Source organism: Nyctereutes procyonoides, unplaced genomic scaffold, assembly GCF_905146905.1.
Source record: "Nyctereutes procyonoides isolate TBG_1078 unplaced genomic scaffold, NYPRO_anot_genome, whole genome shotgun sequence".
Lineage (NCBI taxonomy): Eukaryota > Metazoa > Chordata > Mammalia > Carnivora > Canidae > Nyctereutes > Nyctereutes procyonoides.
The window spans coordinates 33,951,127-33,968,192 of NW_026575126.1; the positions used below are offsets into that span (position 1 = coordinate 33,951,127).

The 17,066-nt window shown below is 36.5% G+C and overlaps 1 protein-coding gene across 1 annotated transcript in view; it reads right to left on the reverse strand.

Annotated features, from left to right (window-relative positions):
- VAV3 (vav guanine nucleotide exchange factor 3) overlaps positions 1-17,066 on the reverse strand; it is a 352,818-nt gene that overhangs the window by 101,755 nt on the left and 233,997 nt on the right. Inside the window, exons 18-19 of the mRNA XM_055339940.1 lie at positions 15,000-15,025; positions 9,434-9,479 (exon numbers count right to left, since the gene is read on the reverse strand). Coding sequence (XP_055195915.1) covers positions 9,434-9,479; positions 15,000-15,025 — 72 coding nt within the window. The remainder of the gene's footprint in view (positions 1-9,433; positions 9,480-14,999; positions 15,026-17,066) is intronic.

Below are 17,066 nucleotides of genomic sequence, written 5' to 3' on the forward strand. Positions count from 1 at the left end.
CCCAGATTTCTGACTCACAGAAACCCTGATGAAATGAAGTGTGCTGTTTTAAGCTGCTTAAATTCATGGCAACTTGTTAGGTCTCAATGGAAATGTATACAGGAGTGTGTAAGTATTAGTAATAACCATCACCACCTCCATCATTTACAGATATGTGCTAAGCCCCATTAATAAATGCTTTAAAAAATAAAAAATAAATAAATGCTTTATCTATTATCTAATAGAATCTTCACAGTGACAGTAGGAGATCTGCTGCTAATGGCCCCACTTTAGATAGGATAAAACAGGTTGACTTGCCTAAGGTTGTACGACTAGTAAGTAGAGATGCAGGACACGAGCCTACTGCAGGGCTCTGGGTCTAACCCAATGCGTAGGGCTGCCTCTGATGACTAAAAACATTGCTGTGAGTGACCACTACAATAAAGCAAATATTGCAAATAGAGTCCAGTGAATTTCTGGCTTCCCAATGCATATAAAAGTTATGTTTATACTACACTGTGGAGTCTATTAAATATGCAATAGCATATGTCTACACAAATCTACATATCTTAATTTTAAAATATTTTATTGCTAAAAAATGCTAGCCATCATCTGAGCTCTCAGCAAATCATAATCTTTTTGCTGGTGGGGAGGGTCTTGCCTCAATGTTGATGGCTGCTCACTCGGTAGCTGCTGAAGGGTGGAAGGGCTGTGGCAATTTCCTCAACTAAGACAACGATGCAGTTTGCCACATCAATTGATTCTTCCTTTCACAAACAATTTCTCTGTAGCTAGTGATGCTGTTTGATAGCATTTTACCTACAGCAACTTCTTTCAAAACTGGAGTCCGTCTTCTCAAACCCTTCTACTACTGCTTTATCAACTAAGTTTATGTGATATTCTAAATTCTTTGTTACCATTTCAACAATCTTCATGTATCTTCACCAGGAATAGAGTCAATCTCAAGAAATCAGTTTCTTTAAGAAGCAACTCTTCATCTATTCATGCTTCACCATGATTGCAGCAAATCAGTCCCATCTTTAGGCTCCTCTTCTAATTCTAGTTCTTTTGCTATTTCTACCATATCTGCAGTTACTTCCTCCACTGAAGTCTGGAATCCCTCAAAGTCAGCCATGAGGGCTTGATTAAACTCCTTCCAAACGTCTGTTGATATTTTGACCTCTTCCTATGAAGGTTCTTAATAGCATCTAGAATGGTGATTCCTTTCCAGAAGGTTTTCAATTTACTTTGCCCAGATCCTTCAGAGGAATCACGATCACTATCCATGTACTTCTTAAATAGGCTTAAAACTCAAAATGACTCCTTGATCTATGAGCTGCAGAATGGATGTTGTGTTGGCAGGCATGAAAACAACATTAATCTTGCTGCACATCTCCATTAGAACTCTTGGGTGACCAGGTGCACTATCAATGAGCAGTAATACGAAAGGGATACTTTTTTCTGAGCAGTTAAGTCTCAACAGTTGGCTTAAAATACTCAGTAAACCATGTTATAAAACAGATGTGCTATCATTCAGGCTTTGCTATTCTCCTATAGAGCACAGACAGAGTTGAGTTAGCCTAATTCCCAAGGGTTCTAGAATTTTTGGAACGGCAAATGAGCACTGGTTTCCATTTAAACTAATCAGCTGCCTTCTCTCCTAACAAATCAGCCTGTCCTTTCAAACTCTGAAGCGAGGCACTGACTTTTCCTCTCTAGTTATGAAAGTCCTAGATGGCATCTTCTTCCAACAGAAGACTTTCTCCATCTACATTGAAAACTTGTCTATTGTATCCACTTTCATTAACTATCTTAGCTAGATCTTCTAGATAATTTGCTGCAGCTTCTACATCAGCACTTTCTACTTTACCTTTCACTTTAATATTATGGAAAGGACTTCTTTCCTTAAAACTTGTGAACTTCTGTTGGCTTCCAACTTTTCTTCCATAGCTTATTCAGCTCTCCTGGCCTTCATAGAATTAGAGAGTTAGGGCCTTGTTCTGGATTAGGGAACACTGTGGCTGGTTTGATCTTCTAGCCAGACCACTAAAACTATCCATATCAGCAATAAGACCATTTCACAGTTTTATCTTTCAGGGGTTCACTGGAGTAGCACTTTTAATTTCCTACAAGAACTTTTCCTTTGTATTCACAACTTGTCTAACTAGCACAAGAGGTCTACTTTTTGGCCTATCTGGGCTTTTGACACACCTTCCAATATTATCTTAATTAGTTCTAGCTTTTGATTTGAAGTGAGAGACATGCAAGTATTCCTTTCACTTGCACACTCAGAAGCCACCACAGGGTCATTAATTGGCCTAATTTCTGTACTGTTGTGTCTCAGAGAAAAGAGACACCCAGGGAGAGGGGGAGGGAGGGAGGGAGAGAGAGCGATGGAGAAACAACTGGTCAGTGGAGCAGACAGAAACAGACACAACATTTATCAATTAAGTTTGCTGTCTTATAGGATCATGGTCTGTAGTACCCCAAAATAACTATAATAATGACATCAAAGATCACTGCTAACAGATCACCACCACAAATATAAGAATAATGGGAAAATTTTTAATATTTTAAGAATTACCAATATGTGTTCCAGAGACACAAAGTGAGCACATGCTGTTGTAAAAATTGTGTCGCTAGAATTGCTCAACACAGGGTTGCGACAAATGGTCAACTTATAAAAAACACAGTATCTGGGAAGACCAATAAAGTGCAATAAAACAAGGTTTGCCTGGATACTAAGGCCTGCTCAAACTAACCTTCTATTCCTCTCCCCCATTCTTTGCAAACATAGCCCTTTTTTCTTATGAAAACAAATTTCATATGGAAATCATCTTTTTTTCTTTCACTTGTTTTCCTAATTTGAAATGGTTTTAGGTCACTTGACAAAAGCATACTGAGTGCTAATGAACTGAGCTGACCCAAACCTAGTAAGACCGATAACTTTAAAAGATCTACAGTTCAATGTAAATTTACTTTCACTGATGTGCTTCTCACATATTTTGTCTCCTTGTCCTGTGTCCTGTAGTCCATGTGAATTCTCCTTCATTTGCTTGGGTCAACTACACCATTTATAACCTACACCACACGTTTTGGTGGTTCATCATACACTGCACAGTATTGCTGCTGGACATGTTATTTTTGCATGTCTAATCTCCCCAACAAAATTCCAAGTTTCTCAAGGAGGGGTAAGCTTCCATACATTTCTAGGATCTATATAGAAAAGAATGAATCTCAAAAAAATTACCTAGCTAACTAAAAAAAATTAAGTAGCTAACATAAGCTCTTCTTTTCATTCAAATTAAAAATTTAAAAGTAAGCTTGATTTGAATATACTGAAAGATACAATTGCTAGTATGAGTCATTGCCAAATGAGTCATTTTGATAACAATTCCACAAAGTGACCTCCACTACTCTACTTTTTTTTTTTTAAGATTTTATTTATTTATTCATGAGACACACACACAGAAAGAGAGAGAGGGAGGCAGAGACACAGGCAGAGGGAGAAGCAGGCTTCCTGCAGGGAGGCCAATGTGGGACTCAATCCTGGGTCTCCAGGATCAGGCCCTGGGCTGAAGGCGACACTAAATCTCTGCGCCACCCAGGCTGCCCCCACTACTCTAATTAACTTGTGAATCATTCTTCTTATTTTTATTTAGAATTACTATATACTATTTGTAGGCAATAGTTTTGACTCAACTGGTTCCTTTCATTTACCTTCAGACTACAGCTCTGGAACATGGTCACTTGGTTGGTGGAGGACAATGACACCCCCAAAAATTCTGAAGTTCTTTTGTGTACTTAGCCTTATATAGCATATTCTTTTCCTTCTGAAATGTAATATTTAATTATCAGGGCCATAGATAGAGCAAAGGAAGCCCAGGCCATACTTGACTTGCCAAGTAAGGAGTGTTTTATTCAGTGATAAATGTTAAAAACAGCTCACCAGGTTTGAGAACTCCTTTTCAGAATATTTTTCTAAATATTTAATACATTACTTTCTAAAGATATTATTAGTATAATAACAGAAATTTTAAGTTAGAAGTGCATAAATGATCCAGAGGCAGGTTCTAGATATAATATTCTAAGTGTTTTATTTCAGTAATCACATTATGGATACTGTTTCCCACCAAATGCATCCCTGTATAGATCTTCAAATATCTGCCTTGCCCTGGTTCCTATGCTGGAGGTACTGAGCAGTGGCAAAAAGTGGCTTAGCAAGGTGTGGACAAACCTGCCAGACGACAGCAATAGTGACCCTTTGTAAGCTTGGCAAGAGATTCTGAAGGAAAAAATAAATCTTCCCAAACCAAAAAAAAGATGTGAGCACGGGACTATGATGTACATTTCAGAAATCTGTCATCAGTGTAAAGGGAATGAGAAAGGTAGTCCTGAAAATAACTACAAGGGGATCGATCACCTTGGTGCTAAACTAGTCTTATCGTCTATAATTTAATAGAAGCTTGAGAACAAATCAACTATTTTAAAAACCAGAGCAGGCTCCTAGCACTCATTCTCAGCTTGGATTTCTCATTTCTGTGCAATGAATCTTAATCACTGGGTTCTATTGTCCCAGTTTTTTCAAGTTCGTTCTTTCAATGTGAAATATATTTTTACACATTTACAATTATGCTCCCAATATTTATATTAGTATTTATATTTGATGAGAAATTAGTTCTAGGGGTGACAGAAAAGACAGAAGTAGGTCTGACTGATTAATATGGAAATATCATAATCTATGGATACTTTATTATTTATTACAAAGGCTCATTTACTAAACTTTCAAGAATATATATTTGTCTTCCCCATAAAAAAGGGAAAAAATGTATTTAAAAAATTTATTTTTAGATCAGTGATTTTTAAAATACTGGGTTATTTTTCTCATCAATGTGTTGTATTTAGAAACTTAAAAATGTAAAATTTCTCTACTGAGCAAATTGACATTACGTTTAGAAGCAAATCTAAAAGAAATCAACAATTCTGTTCAGATTTGGAATGAATTCATCAATTGTTTGAAATTAAAACATTAGGGAAAACTGTATTAAATTGTGACACAATACAATAAACCAGCATAACAAAATTTCTATTTACATAAATAAAAATATATACAGACAATCCAGCCTAAAAGCAGTATAAGCACACATGTGCTTCCTTCTTCCAATTCCATTTGCTTTTTCGCACGTACTACATAATCAGATTTTTTATATGTTTATCAGACTATTCACTGTGTTTATGACACTATGCCATAGCATAGTGAGTCAGTATACAAAATAGTAATATAATATTAAAATATTTTCATATGTATATACATTACATGCATTTATGCAATTAAGACTTTGTGCCTGTGTCTACTCCTTCTTTAGGCAGAATATAAATTCCTTTTCAAAAAGGGCCATGTTTTATAATTAATGATATTGCTGGTGCTTATTGTGGTATACGAAGCTGGTAATGAAAGAAATCTTTCATTTCTTGAATTCCTTTCTTCATCCAAGAATAAATAGGAATGGCATTACACATCAATCCTATCCACCTGAAAGAGAAAGTGACCATCTTTGAAGGTGTCTCTGCTAAGAAACTGTAGGACATCTCCCTCATGAGTAAGAAAGACAATGTTTCCAAGCCACGTGTTTCTCTTTGTAATCAAAAGTTACAATAAGCATATGAAAAACAAAAGCTCTCAGAAAACTCTTTTATCATTTAACCATTATCTGTTCATTTACTATTCAAGGTTATCAGGAATCACATGGGTAACTTAAGATCAGAAAGAAAATGAGCTACCTAAGTATTTGCCATCTACTCCATCTAATCTTTAGGCAGCACAGCACAGAACAACGGCCTGAATTTTTTAAAAGCTAGTGGCTGTGGACTTAAATGCAAGAGGTTATGAGGTACACAAATTTAAGACAAAAACATGGGCGTGATCAAAAGAATACATGTCCTGGTGTACAGATTTGCCACATGCAAACTAAAATAAATCTTTATATTTTATACGTAGAGGGAAGTTTTTAAAGCTCAGTATTAAAATTTAATTGGTAACTTTGACCTTGAGTGCCACTTCAGGTGATAAATATTACACCAGTTCTGAGATTTTCAGATTTATGATCTCATGTTCTTGAAAAAGGCCTAGCACCTCCATGTTCCTGAAATAATTGATCTGCCTCTTACAAGTGTTATTTTCCTGAAACCAACATCTGTCTTAGGAAGAAAAGTACAAACTGATGAAAGTACTCTGCTATATTTAAGATACCCAAAAGAGCTACCAGAATTTGCATCTAACACATTACTATATTTATAAAAGTAGTCAAGATCATAAATTGATAAATTTCTTAGCACACAATAGACAAGAAAAAATAAACTGCAAAGCCATTTCTAAATATTTTCTATAAAGATTAACCACAATTATTAATAAAGACTGATTTTTTTTTTTTAATAGCATGGAGCTTGAACTTATGACCCTGAGATCAAGACCTGAGCTGAGGTCAAGAGCTAGATGCTTAAATTAAATGAGTGAGCCACCACCCAGGCACCCCAAGAGTGAATGTTTTAAATGTGCTAACAAGACACAATGCAAACCTACAGCTCACATGTTTTTCTTGCTTGAATAGAACCCCACAATATATGTTTTCAACTTGGGAGGCTTTGTTTCTTTAATGCAATCACAAATATTATTCTAATGTCACCAAAAAACACTTAACCCTACCACTGTCGATTGCTTCTCTTCTTAAAAATAGGCAAAACATCATGGAGGCCTAAATTAGATAAGCAGGGAATAACTGCAAATCTGAAAACAACTATAATTGTGTAACTTCTAGCTTCAACGGAAAGTCAACATAAAATTCTGGGTCTGTTCACAAAGTCATACTGGCAAATATTATTGATTCTTCTACACATGACTAAATGTCCCCTATTAAGTTCAGTGCTCTACCATAAAATAATTATTAAAATAATTGCCAGGCCTTCGCATTCACTGCATACTTGATGTTGTTATAAGCGCTTCACACCTATTAACTCATGTAATGCTCTCAACAACTTCGTAAGGTAGGTACTATTGTTAGTGTCCTTTTAATGAGGAAATTACAGCAAAAAGAGAGAAAGAAATTGCCACAGGTCAACGGCAAATAAGCACTTAAGTTGGATCCCTAGCCCAGGCAATGTGTCTCAGAGCCATGCGTCTCTCTTACCACTAGATTAATCAGTGCTCCATTACCACATCTACCACTTTGTCAGGAGGAGCAATTTAAAAAGCAAGAAAGCCAATGCATGCAGAAAATGCATACAGCTATTCATTAATTCCCTTAACAAGTACTTATTAGGCACCTACTACCCACAAAACTATGCATAAAGTTCCTTTCCAAAAAAAGTTTACAGTTAATCTTTTTTTTTTTTTCTACAAACCACCCTAAGTGAGACCCGAGGAAGCAGTGTGTTAGCACTTGGAGATATCAACTAAATTAGCTAGAAAAGATTAAAGAAATTTCCATGGTAAAAGCACTAACAGCAATAACGCCCCTTGGAAGCAGTTTGTCCCTTGCTGAGGAAGCCTCAATTTTGCTGATTTCTTATTTAAGCATCTTGGAAGGAATGTAAAAACTGTGAAAATATGCTAAGTGATAGTCACATCAGGACCAACTCAGCACAGGGCAGTGATCAAGCAAGGGTTAACTATGAACAAAAAAGCTTTGCAATGTGCCAACTGAAAGAAGCAAAGATCCAAAAGACAACCAACTCTCAACACATAATTCAAGTCTAACATCAAAAGACACTGTCAGGGAGAAACAGTTGTTATCACATTAGCATCTACAACAGGCAAGATCATCAACTATTTGTTTTTGCTTTTTTTTTTTTTTTCACATGTGGAGAAGTGAGAAAATGCTCATATATAACTACCATACGTAATGGAAGACTATATGATATACAATATTTATGTGTGTGTAGGGGTGTGTGTGTGTGTGTGTGTGTGTGTGTTTCTCTTACAAACATAACATATAGGAACATGAAGTTCTAAAATCTTTGGACAATTAAGAATATCAGAACAGTTGTACCTATACAGAGCCATTAACTTGAGGATAAACTATCATATTACTGGTCCACTTTGTTATACTTACAATCTGTGAATTCACTACATCTCTCTTTAAATAATCTAAGGGATCCTAAAAATTCTGGCTATAAAGCAAATTGTTACTTGTCAAATGTGTTCCTACTGACACACTATGGAAATGCATTTCCCCAGAAGAGAATGGATTAAATGAAAATGCCCATAAAAGAAAGAGAAAATACTTATTTGTAAAAGATCATTTTCTGAAATAAAAATATGACACACAAAATAAGAAAAAAAGTATGCTGACAGTCATATACTCCCACTAAATATAAGTCACTTCTAAATATTATTGAGGAATCCTCTGTAAAAGGTATTGTGTTGGGAAAGTTCGAACTATTATAATAAACCAGAACCCCTATTTTTTTTAATGGGCTCAATTCTGTTCTGTAGTTAAAAGATTTAAACAGATCTCAGAACATAAGTGAGGCAATTTCTAGCCAGAGGCAACAAAGCTCCTATAAATCTTTTCAAACAGCTCATAAACTGGCATGGCTACCATGGGTGTGGTTTCAGTTAAAAGCTATAATGCTTTGAAAGCTCAATTTTACAACTAGGTGAACACTGTTTATGATGAGAAAAAAAAACAACAACACATAATCCAGATTATTTTCCAGCAGGGTTACTTCATGCTTTACCTGATTTATTATCAAGTTCATATATTTGGAGTCCTTTAGCTATGTATACCCTTTACCCACAATATGACCATATACATAACAAATCTTTGATAATTAAACTGTGGAAGGCATTACTTAATGGATGAAAAATAATTATACTAAAATAATGACAGGGCAAATCTCATGATGTTAAATAGAAAATAACTGAATGCTCTCTGCAGACAAATAATTGGTCCCGAAGGAAGATACATGTTCACAAAGTCCTTAAATTCATTCTTCGAACTTTAAAATAGTACAGATAAAGGGTGAAGAAAACTATTTTCCCAAATGAGGAGGGTGTCAAGATTGTCTAGTTTATGAGCTCCCTCCACCTCCTTCGAAAAGTTAATTTTTAAGTACCAGCTTGTTGATTTTCTTTCCATATTTGGGAGCGAGAAGGTGGGGGAAGGATATATTAGCATTAACCCAGCAGCCTGCGGCTGTTTCAGTAAGAAAGTAACCAGCTCAACTGCTGGTTCTTGAAAGAGTGTGGTACTGGTGGTTACTCATCATGTGAGCCTGTCCCAGCATCGTCAGGTAAATGATTTACGCATTAGACCGGCGCCTCCTGGTCACACATCACATACCAAACTGCCAGGAACAAAGGCCAACAATCTGTCTGATTTCTAAAGCAAGTCCCATATACTTTCATAATCGCTTAACTGAAGTCACGATTATAAACATATAATCAGAAACACACCTGGATCCACCTGTCTGGGGTTTCTTCGGAGTCCATTGGTCCGTTTCTGTGCAGAGAGATAAAACAAAGCAAAACAAAGATTTCACATTATTAAATTGTATTAATACGTGATACTTTGGAAGGCCAATGTTCCATTTTCCATTTTAAAGTATGACTAAATTTGATCAAAACATGTGGTTCTACAGTTTTATAATTTAATTTTTCTGCTTCTCTAATAAGCCTTCCCCTTTTATTTGATGTTGATATTACATCATAGAAAAGAAACATCTTTTACCATCTCTGGGTATTATGACTCAAAAAAACTTTTTTTTTTTGAAAGTTGTAATGACTATACAAATTATGAGAACAAAGCTGAAGTAGCTACTCTTGGTTAGAAAATGCTCCCAGCAAAGACATGTAATCTCCAAAACTCTAAGTCAGCTATTTCTGAGGGCTGACAGGTCAGACCCTGGAGAACCTCACAACGGAGATCTGAAGCTCTGACTTCACCAAACACTTAAATGAGAATAGTGTTTTAATTATGGTCACTTGCATCTCAGTCCTTGAAAAAACAAAACAGGCATGCAGCTTGTGAACCATGAAAGTGAATTCTTATCACAGAAAAGAAAGCCTTAAAAAAAATTGTGCATTACAAAAACTATAAAATAAGATGCGAAACAAAAGAAATTTTAAATGTTTGAAAATGCATGATTATGTGTTTAATTTCACATGGAATTAAATTTGTTCCTACCTAATAACTATAGTAATCTCACTAATTAATAGGACTTGATTATCATGTTTTATTATACAACGGGATGAAATGCTGAGTCTATCACCACCATATAATTTAGATTTTTCACAAAAGCAATTTTCTTCCTATGTGTGTTGGGGTTTGTGCCCATGTGTGGAGGGGACTTGGGTTTCATTCAGAGAACATGTAGCTTTGTTAAGCACACATTAGCCACGTATTTTTCTTAGGGCTCTTCCTACTGTTTTCATTCACAAGTTAAATGGGTGAAATAGGGTCTGACAGCTTTCACAATGGCCTCGAAGCCCATCAGGCAGATGTTCAGGATTCTCAAGGTGAAAGCAACTAGAGAAATTTTTCAAGTTTTTGTTTTTAACCTATTTTCAAAGTGGATTTGTAAAAACCAAAGATGACCATTAAAATCAGCATTAAACTATGTAGAGCAGGATGGATAGCTGTACTGGTAAAACTAGTATAAAGAGAGCCATTATACAGTGAGAAGAAAATGTCACTCTGGGCTTCTTGACAGCCAAGGCACAAAAAGGGGAAGCATGACAAAGATTCCTAGCTGATAATTTGGATAAAAGCTGCTTTCAGAGAAACTCTTTTTTCTATATGAAATGTTACAATATCTTTAGAGCTCTCTCTATAAAGGACAAAGAACACAATGGACAATATTTTCAACAGGAATATATATAATGATGAATATCATGTTGCTATTTACTTCCTACACATTCCTTCACCTTAATGTACAGTAGAAGCTGTCTTTCTATGCTCTAACACCTTCTACAATCAAAATGCTTAGAGACAAGGAAGGAATTCAACCTTTGGGTCCTATTCCTAGAATCCCTAAACTAGTAACATTTAAAATATATGGACTTAAAAATGTGAAAATGAGCACTTGCGTTCAAGACCAATGCTATATATTAGCTTGAAGTTAGGATTAAAATAGAGAACAATTTGCAAACACATATGGACCTAGAAAGTACAATACTAACTGAAATAAGTCAGAGAAAGACAAATATCATATGATTTCACTCACATATGGAATTTTAAAAAATAAAAATGAAGAAAAAAAGAATACAAACAAAAAACAGACTCTTTTTTTTTTTTTTAAATTTATGATAGTCACACACACACACACAGAGAGAGAGAGAGAGAGGCAGAGACACAGGCAGAGGGAGAAGCAGGCTCCATGCACCGGGAGCCCGACGTGGGACTCGATCCAGGGTCTCCAGGATCACGCTCTGGGCCAAAGGCAGGCGCCAAACCGCTGCGCCACCCAGGGATCCCAAAACAGACTCTTAAATATGGAGAACAAACTGGTGGTTTCCAGAGGGGAGCAGGGGATGGGGTGAGTGAAATAGGTGATGGGGATTAAAGAGTCCACTTGTTACTGTATTGTACACCTTAAACTAATATCACACTATATGAAAAAAAATGGGAGAACAGGGATCCCTGGGTGGCACAATGGTTTAGCGCCTGCCTTTGGCCCAGGGCGCGATCCTGGAGACCCAGGATCGAATCCCACGTCGGGCTCCTGGTGCATGGAGCCTGCTTCTCCCTCTGCCTATGTCTCTGCCTCTCTCTCTCTCTCTCTCTCTCTCTCTGTGACTATCATAAATAAATAAAAATTAAAAAAAATATATATAAAAAGTTTAAAAAAAAAGGGAGAACATGGTATAATTACTAAGAATATGGATTTTAGAATCAAACTGCCTTATTCAAATTCAGACCTTGTCACTTGGGACCTGCTATTTGTGAATAAGTTAGTTAACATCTCTGCCTCAGTTTTCTCACCTATAAAATGGAGATAAGAACAGCACCACTTCACAGAGTTTATGGTGAGAATTAAATGAATTATGTGAAATGACTGGAGCAGTTCCTATCATCCCGTAAGGATTACTGAGTGACAGCCTATTTTTTATTATTATTATCATCTTTATGGTATTTTGAGTATTTAAATGCATACAAATTACAAATGATTTTTCTAAGTTATTGGCCTACTGCTTATGGTTTGGGTTTTTCCTCCTGAAAATCAGTGACCCTGAAAACAAACTTTTCTATAGAGGAATGGGCAGTGGAATTATAATCTGTTGCACTGGAAAAAAAAATTAGCTATTTAGACCAAATGTCTCTGGAGATTTATTATACTTAAAAAGTATTTTACATTATAAGAAATTTTTGAAATGTTTAGCAGAGTATATTTAAATTTTTAAAATGCTAATTTCAATGGTCATTCTGTCATATTCCATCCAACTCACTCCCCTCCCCCACCTATATTGTCAAAAGCCTAGGACAGAACTTTTGTCCCCAGCAGAAAGAGGAGAGCAATCCCTGGGAGCTGCCAGGTTCAGCCCCATGAGATCAGAAGAACTGATTTTCAGAACCTCTCAATCTGCTCGGATCAACCTTGAAGGGGCAGGGGAGGGAACAACCAACTAACCTAATTTAAGAAGTGTTTGAGTTATTTCTTGCTTCATTACCTATTACTTTGTCTTTCTCTAAAGAAATACTTTTATCATCCAAGAATCTCTTCTTGCCTCTTGGAAGAACTTAATTTTAATTCTCTGTTGATTTCACCAACAAAAGCAGCAAAGGTTCATTTGCTATGGAACTGGCTTTGGTTCCTCTGTTATAAAGGTAGAAAACCTTTAAGGAATGGATTTAGAGTACATATGTGTTAAATAGATACATAATGATAACCTTACTTCCTACAGCTAGAGGTACCTTCTGAAGGTCCACTCAGAAAGGAACGTGGGATGAACATCCCAGGTGTGGTCATGAAGGCCTATAGATGTTGTGGTTATTGAAAACTATCTACCTTGAGAATGAAGTGTGAACTTAAAAATAAAAAAGTCACCATCATATATATATTGAAAAGGGAACAGGACAGGATTACAAACTGGTATATGGAGAAAAAGAGCATCTTCAAGAGGTGGGAAGAAGAGCAGATCACAGAGAAAATTGTTTACTTCTGGTAAAAGTCCTGAGCATCAAGACTACAAACATCTGCCTCAGAGAGTTAAAATGCCTTCCACACAGTCCTGGTGTGGAGGTATATAGTGAAATAATGCTTCTTAATGTTCTTTTGCTACATTTCTCCTTAAACCAAGCTAAGATTTCCAACTGGTTTGGGCAGCAACTATAATTATGTATCCAAAATAAAGATTATTAGCAAAATCACACTTTAAATAAAAATTGCACTTATTGTATTCAAAGCTAGGCAATTCACTCAACCACTGACACTGCATTAAGAAAAGTCAACCTGAAAGTTAATTTACTTCATAATAGACTTCCATGTAATTTTTTAAGAGGATAAAATGCCTGGATAGAATATTTAGTATTGCGTGAAAATTATTCACCATGTCTTGTTAGTACACCTTCTGTAAATACACTCACTTCACATTAAAATAAAAACAAGTGAAATCATCTTCTTTGGAAAAAAATAATTCCTATTTTTTGTGAAGTCACACTTAGAAGTTCAGACCTCTAAAAGGAACACTGTGTCAATAATCTAAGGATAGCATGAGGATAAGAGAAAGCAAGCTGCTTTCCAAGGTCTTCATAGGCATCCTTACAGTCCTTGTGAAAAACCTTACCTGTCAACTAAACACTAAAAGAAATTTTACATTAATTTATTTTAGCCCCAGAAGAACCTGAACTCCTTGCTCTAGATTCTAGATTTTAAAATACAGTTAGCTGATAACACCAAAGAGGTGCTTATGAGCATCTTCATATCACTATTGATACTCTGTGTGCAAATTACATGCGTATGCAAAAGAGAAGCAGAAATGATTACTTATTTGATGTCTTACTGTACTTTTCATTATTTTTACCGACTATATAAATGCCAGCCTATTAAAAAGTATTTCATTACTTTTAATGATCTATAATTAGTAGCTGTTAATATAATTTTGTACAATTTGTCATTCTTTCACTCTGAAATTCTAAAGTTATGATACTTTTGGTTCACATAACCAATCACATACTCATGCATTTTATATTTTACATGCATTTTATATTTTAATTTTCTCTGTGATATTATTTTTGGGAGGTCAGGTGAGAAACTTGCTACTTTTGGTTAAAGGCCAAGGCAATGGTTGTCTAAAATCTGTCAAATTTTTCATTCTTTCGTATTTCTTTAAAAATAGCTTATTCTGAGAGGTGACAAGGATCAGATGGCTCTAAGCCATTAGACCTTAGACTGTGTTAAACCAAAAGAAAATGTCATCAGATCTTGCTTCGATCAGTAAGGTATGATACAAATCATGTTTGTGTTCAAATAGAAAACTACTAGAAATATGAATTCATATCCTTAGACAAGCAATGTTAGAACTTTTCAGGACTAGCAAATGTTGGGCAGCAATGCAACGTTTCACGTCAAGGACAGGTCTACCAATTCCCTGGGATGAAGGCTACCTCCCTTTTGTACTAGCAGGACCATTCCAAAGGAATGAATATAGATGCATTAAGTTTTATAAACTCCAGGGTTTTGTGGAATTTTGCAGGAAACTAGGGGAAAATATCCCCAAACCAATGCTGCACATTGTTACAATGTTTGAAATTTACCTGAATAAGTACCCAGCGTTCTGAAAGGCTCCGGTTCACACACATTCTTAAAAATTCACATTTTTCCTCTACCTAAGATCTTTAGACAGTGATTGAAAATTCCTCTCATTTAACCTGTGCATTCACAAGCACTTAGTTGCTCACTCTAGTTCTGTTTCTATCCATTTTAAAGGGCACATTTAACATTCTAAAAAGCTCCAGACCGCTTAAGTTAGCAAACAACCAAAATGCAAAAGTCATGAAAAAAAAATTAAATGTTAATCTTACCTCCGGTGGTTTGAGCGTCCCTTGTTCTGAAACAAATGTAAAAATTGGCATTGTCAGTGTAAAGTTATTTTGTTTGGTTAGCAACCTTAGCTTGTTCTCTGCAGCTTGGTAAAAACACTGCTGCTTTGTTTCCCTGATACTTGTAATATATTTCCAGGGTCCCTCAGGCTGGGCTAGTAATTGTTTTGCAACCCAGGTTCTCTTGCCTTATTGGCTTGTCAGGAAAGTGACTCATAGTTCTAAATGACTTCTAGGTTATGCTTAACTTTTTCAATTGTTGATTAAGCAATGTCAATCCAACCACATAAAGCTCCTTAAAACAGAGGCTTGCACTAAATTTACATGGATGAGAGGAAGCTAGGTGGGAACCTGTCTTTCAACACACCGAGTTTTAAGAATCCAGGCACATTAAGTTACAGAGGTATTTCGCCGACTACAGCAATTGCGAATTTAACGCTGTACAATATTGCATATGGATTTTTTTTCATTAAGTGGCTATAACTATTGTTTTTAATTCAGGGGGAAATACAGTTTGATTTAAAGAGGGAAATAAAAAGTGACAGGATTCGATTCCAATGCTAATTTCCCTTTCAACCCTAGTTTCTCCATCTGTGAACAGAAACAACAATCTCTTTACCACATTTCAGTTCTTCAAAGTGACCAGCAGTGACAGAAGGGCCCTGAGACCTGCAGGTGACTACAGTGGCAGAAGGGGAAAGGGTCATTCTGAGAGTAAAGGCACACGCTGCACATGGGCACCTGTGGATGAGATCTCCTTTCCCCATTCCCAGAAGCCCCTGACGTGGTAATGCTTTTCCAGACTGTGAAGGAAAACACCTCAACCTTTTGAGCCTATGCCTATGGTTTTCCCATCCAAAATGACCCTCTCAAGAAGGATCTGAGAAAAGAAGACACTGAGGGAAATGTCAGGAAAGAACCGGCAGGCCTAAACAAGAGCTTTGTAGACTTCTGTAAGAGGATCCAAGAAGTCCCACAACCAGAGTTCAAGGGGAAAATTCTGGCCAGAACACCTGACTGGCTTGACACAGATCGTTTTGCACAAGAAGCTGCCTGGGGCATGAACAGAAGGTTGTTTTGTTTTGTTTTGTTTTATAAAGGACTACTCCTGATTAATGAAAATGGAAGAAACATGACCAAAAAGTCACCTTTCCGGAGAAAAGTTAAGTCCGCATTCCTCTAGCAGTTTCAAATCCCATCACCCTAGCTTTCATGGAGGACTGCCTTCTCTGAAGGCATCTTTGCCAGGTCTGAGGCTGGCCAAGGAGTATTCCTTTGCCTTTATCAAGGAGTGTTCCTGGACAGCAAGCTATTTCATCTCTTTTCCTCCTCACTTAGAAATATGCAATGTTTCAGAAGCACGACGGCCCGAGAGGATCAGTGTTGTGGAGAGGGTCTAAGTCAGTACCATTTGGCTGAATGCTACGGCCAGACTTAGAACCCAGGTTAGGTGAGCTTAGTTTCCTAACAGGGCAGGTGTGATACCTGTTTTACTGGTTTGACCAGAAAGACCTATATTCCAGAATAGCCCTAAACTACTTTTTTTTCTCCTACTGGTGCATTAAAGAGTCTGAGCTAAGAATAGTAAACTGCAAGAAGCACCAAATGGGAGAAGAGTTTAAGTTTTCCATCCAAGGAGACTGAGGAAAGCTTGGACTACTAGATGTCCTCTAAAGTGGAAAAACCTCAGGTCTTTTGTGTTCAGCATTCATAAATGAATATGTAACTTAATTTCAATTTAAAGGCTATATGTTTTTTTCTGACCCTTTGCATAGAAGTGTTTTTATGTCCTCACAAGTAGGTCTTTCATAGTATGCTTTAAATGTTTCATATCTTTGTACAAAACCTATGATCAGCCATGTGGCAGCAGCAGGTGACACATCATGCTCCACGAGGGTCATCTGGTTACTCCTCAAGAAGTTCCCAGGGAAAAGATGGTATCACAGGTGGTCCTCTAACTGGCAGACACCTGCATCTCTTTACGCAGAAAATAAGATGTAGGAACAGAAGATCAACAACAGGCTCTTCCTATCCTTGTTGCATAGGGTT